Source organism: Nicotiana attenuata, unplaced genomic scaffold (assembly GCF_001879085.1).
Source record: "Nicotiana attenuata strain UT unplaced genomic scaffold, NIATTr2, whole genome shotgun sequence".
NCBI lineage: Eukaryota > Viridiplantae > Streptophyta > Magnoliopsida > Solanales > Solanaceae > Nicotiana > Nicotiana attenuata.
The window spans coordinates 20,014-23,294 of record NW_017678233.1 but is presented as its reverse complement, the minus strand read 5'-3'; the positions used below and the strand labels follow the sequence as shown (position 1 = coordinate 23,294).

Genomic DNA, 3,281 nt, shown 5'->3' with positions numbered 1-3,281 from the left:
TCCCATAAAGGTGGGGTATCATAAGATTCAACATCACACAAATCACTAGCTAGGGATTACATTAAACAAAGAACTAGAATCATCCAATAATGCGCAAGAACTCCTAGCTAGTTGCAAGCCAAAACTATTTTTCTCATTGCAAGATAAAAAAGTATCAAACTCATCAATATCATAGCTATATTTCAAACACAAAGTGTCACCACAATCAACTAAAGTATCACGAGTAGAAGGATAAGCTATGTTACCTTGAAGCTCTTCTAAAGTGAAATTCTCTTTACCTTGAACTTGCTCATTAAATTTCAAAAGTTCTCTCGAAAAGGTAGCTTGATCTTCTTCCAAGTTCATCAAAGTAGATTGAACTTCACTTAATGGCTCACCTCCAAAAGTTCCTTCACAAGATATAAAACAACTAGAAAAGAAGAAAGGTTGTTAGCATTAGAATAAGGAAAAATTTCACTCTCTTTTTGTTTTCCTTCTTTCTTGTCTCTCATTTTCTTTTTAAGCTCTTCACTCTTTTCTTGTGACAACTCACTCACTTCACTCCATACTTTCTCTCCTTTATCCACTCTAGAGTTGTCACTTTTCTCTCCCTCACTACTCTCTATCTTTTGTCTCTCATCCTTACTTTTTCTCTTTGCATTTTTCAAGGACGTTCTCAAACTCATTTGGCCTCTTCCCCTTTGGTTCACTTTATTCCCCCTATATTTATCATGGAAAACTTGTTGGATGTTGTCCAACTCATTCAAGGTGGTCTCATGATCATATTGAAAAAGTGGGTTGTTAATCATTCGAGGCTCTTGAGGTGGTATGGGTGGTGGAGGAGGGAGATTGTCCCTCCTTGGTGGTGCTTGAGGCATACATTGGGGAGGTAAATTCATTGGTGGTCTAGGTTGGGTCATTTGGGGTGGTGGTATTATGGGTATGTGTGCTTGAGGTCTAAATGGTGGCTTGTGTTGGTTGTTGGTAGGTGGACGGTAGTTTGGTGGAGGAAAATAAGGTCCCTTTGGTGAAAGTGGTCGCTTTGGTAAGTTTTGTGGTATTTGGTTGGGTTGGTTGTGTTGCAAATTTCCCCTTTGAAGCATTTGTCGCACTTGTGAAGGAGATGGTGTAGTAGAGGAATTAGTAAGCGTCATACTACGCTCCTTTCCTTGTTGCCTCAAGTGAGATTCCTCTATCATGGAATTCAACCTTGCATCCGTTTGGTGTTGCCGTATGCTAATATTGGTAACCTTCTCACTTAAGTTGGTAACCTTCTCGCTTATGTCATAAAGCATAGAAACAACATCATGCATCGGAGTCTCACTCCGTGGATCACAATTAGGAGAAGAAGTTTGTCCGTACTCCATGATACCTACAAAATGAGCAAACAAGTTAGTAGTAAAAGTCCTCACCAACTCACTTGATGTCGCTCAACCCTCGTGTATCACACTTTGCACCAATTGGCTCTTGTGTGCTCAAAGTCCTATTCACTCTTGCTTTTTCCGCTCAAGTAGTGAATGTCAAAATTGCTAGCAAACTTAAGTTCCAAGGTTTCACAATAAGTTCCAACCGCTTCGGGGTGGAGTGGAAGTTGTGTATTCACAAGGACGGACAATTAAAAGCAAACGGACTTGAACCAAGCAATTCGCAACGAAATTAAAAGACAAACACGAAACATTGACACGAAACAAAATTAAGCACACAAAGAACTAGGTTAAACTTAATATGAACTAATATCAAGTTTACACTAGTTTAGAGAACAATAAAAAGTTGACAGAAGACCGAAACTAATTTAGAGTTAACAATCAGAGTTTCTTGGTAAATCTGTGCGACCACTGTAGCTCCTAGATTTCTGAAGTTTCCTGAGCATTCTGTGAACCTGAATTAAACTTGAAACCACTGTGAACTACAATTCTGTTAAACAACTAAAACAGCTGGGAAAAATTAATCTGCAGATGTGCAACTGATGTCCAAAATTGCAGGAACAATGCTGATTTCGAGGTTAACAACTTGTGCAATTCATGCTGTTAAACACCGCTCAAACTTAGGTTCACAAGCTCAAAAAATCTCACTTTTCAATTTCAGTTGCAGTTTCCACAAAGCAGAATAACCACAAAGTGCAAAAAATTTCAGCTGAAAACAGTCAACAAAACTGCAGAAATTGCTGAAACAGCGCAAATATCAGTGGTAGGAATAATACAGATTTTCTTTGCTCTAATGCTAGTCCAAGGCTTCACATTTCAGAAGCTCACAGATGTAGAAACAATGCTGAACTCTCAGTCCAAACTGTGCAGATTTTGCTGCTCAAACACTCCTCCAAATTGATGATATTAGGCTGTCAAACATATGCAGAAGTCTGATCAAACACTGCTGAAACAGGGCAGATTTACTGCTCAAAAGTGTTGGATTTCCAGCAGCCTAAACCATTTGTTTGATGCTGCAATTTCTGGACAACAAGAAGTAGCTAAAGAGCTGGTGTGATATGAGCATACAATGCAGAAAGATGTTGCTAAATGCTGTCCCAAACAGTGGTTCTTGAATGCAGTTTTACAACTCAATTTTGGCTCTCCAAAACTAATTCAATTCAACTGAAAACTTGACGACAAGCTCTCGATCAGAATGCAACAGCAACAAGAATGAAAAATGAATTTAAGTCTTCGAGTCAAGCCCTCGAGCTCCAAATGAACAGTTGCAATCAGTTAATTCAAGCAATAAACAACACGAGTCGACTTGAATGATTCAAGCTAATTACCTCAGAGAACAAATTCTCTCCAAAATTTCAGAAATGCCTGACTGAAAATCTCTCGCTGGATGTGAGGCTTGGATCACAGGTCATCCCCAAGAGAGGTAGTTTCAAGTACCTTGGGTCAGTTATTCAAGGGGATAGAGAGATTGACGAGGACGTCACTCATCGCATAGGAGTGGTGGACGAAATGGAGGCTAGCATCTGGAGTCTTATGTGACAAGAAAGTGCCACCGATACTCAAAGGTAAGTTTTATAGGGCGGTGGTTAGACTGGCCATGTTGTATGTGGCAGAGTGTTTCCAGTTAAGAACTCTCGTATCCAGAAGATGAAGGTAGCTGAGATGAGGATGTTGAGGTGGATGTGCGGGCACACTAGGGTAGATAAGATTAGGAATGAAGATATTTGGGAGAAGGTGGGTGTGGCCTCTGTGGATGACAAGATGCGGGAAGCGAGGCTCAGATGGTACGGGCACGTGCGGAGGAGAATCCTGGATGCTCCGGTGAGGAGGTGTGAGCTGTTGGCTTTAGTGGGTACGAGAAGAGGTAGAGGTCGGCCT

At 40.6% G+C, this 3,281-nt stretch overlaps 1 protein-coding gene across 1 annotated transcript; it reads right to left on the bottom strand.

The window, feature by feature from the left end:
* Positions 1–377: 377 nt before the first annotated feature.
* LOC109221579 (arp2/3 complex-activating protein rickA-like) lies at positions 378–1,346 on the bottom strand (the record flags this gene model as incomplete). The annotated part of the gene is made up of 1 exon (XM_019386052.1): positions 378–1,346. A coding segment is annotated over exon 1 (969 nt), but the record flags the coding sequence as incomplete, so codon positions are not given.
* Between the last annotated feature and the right edge of the window lie 1,935 nt (positions 1,347–3,281).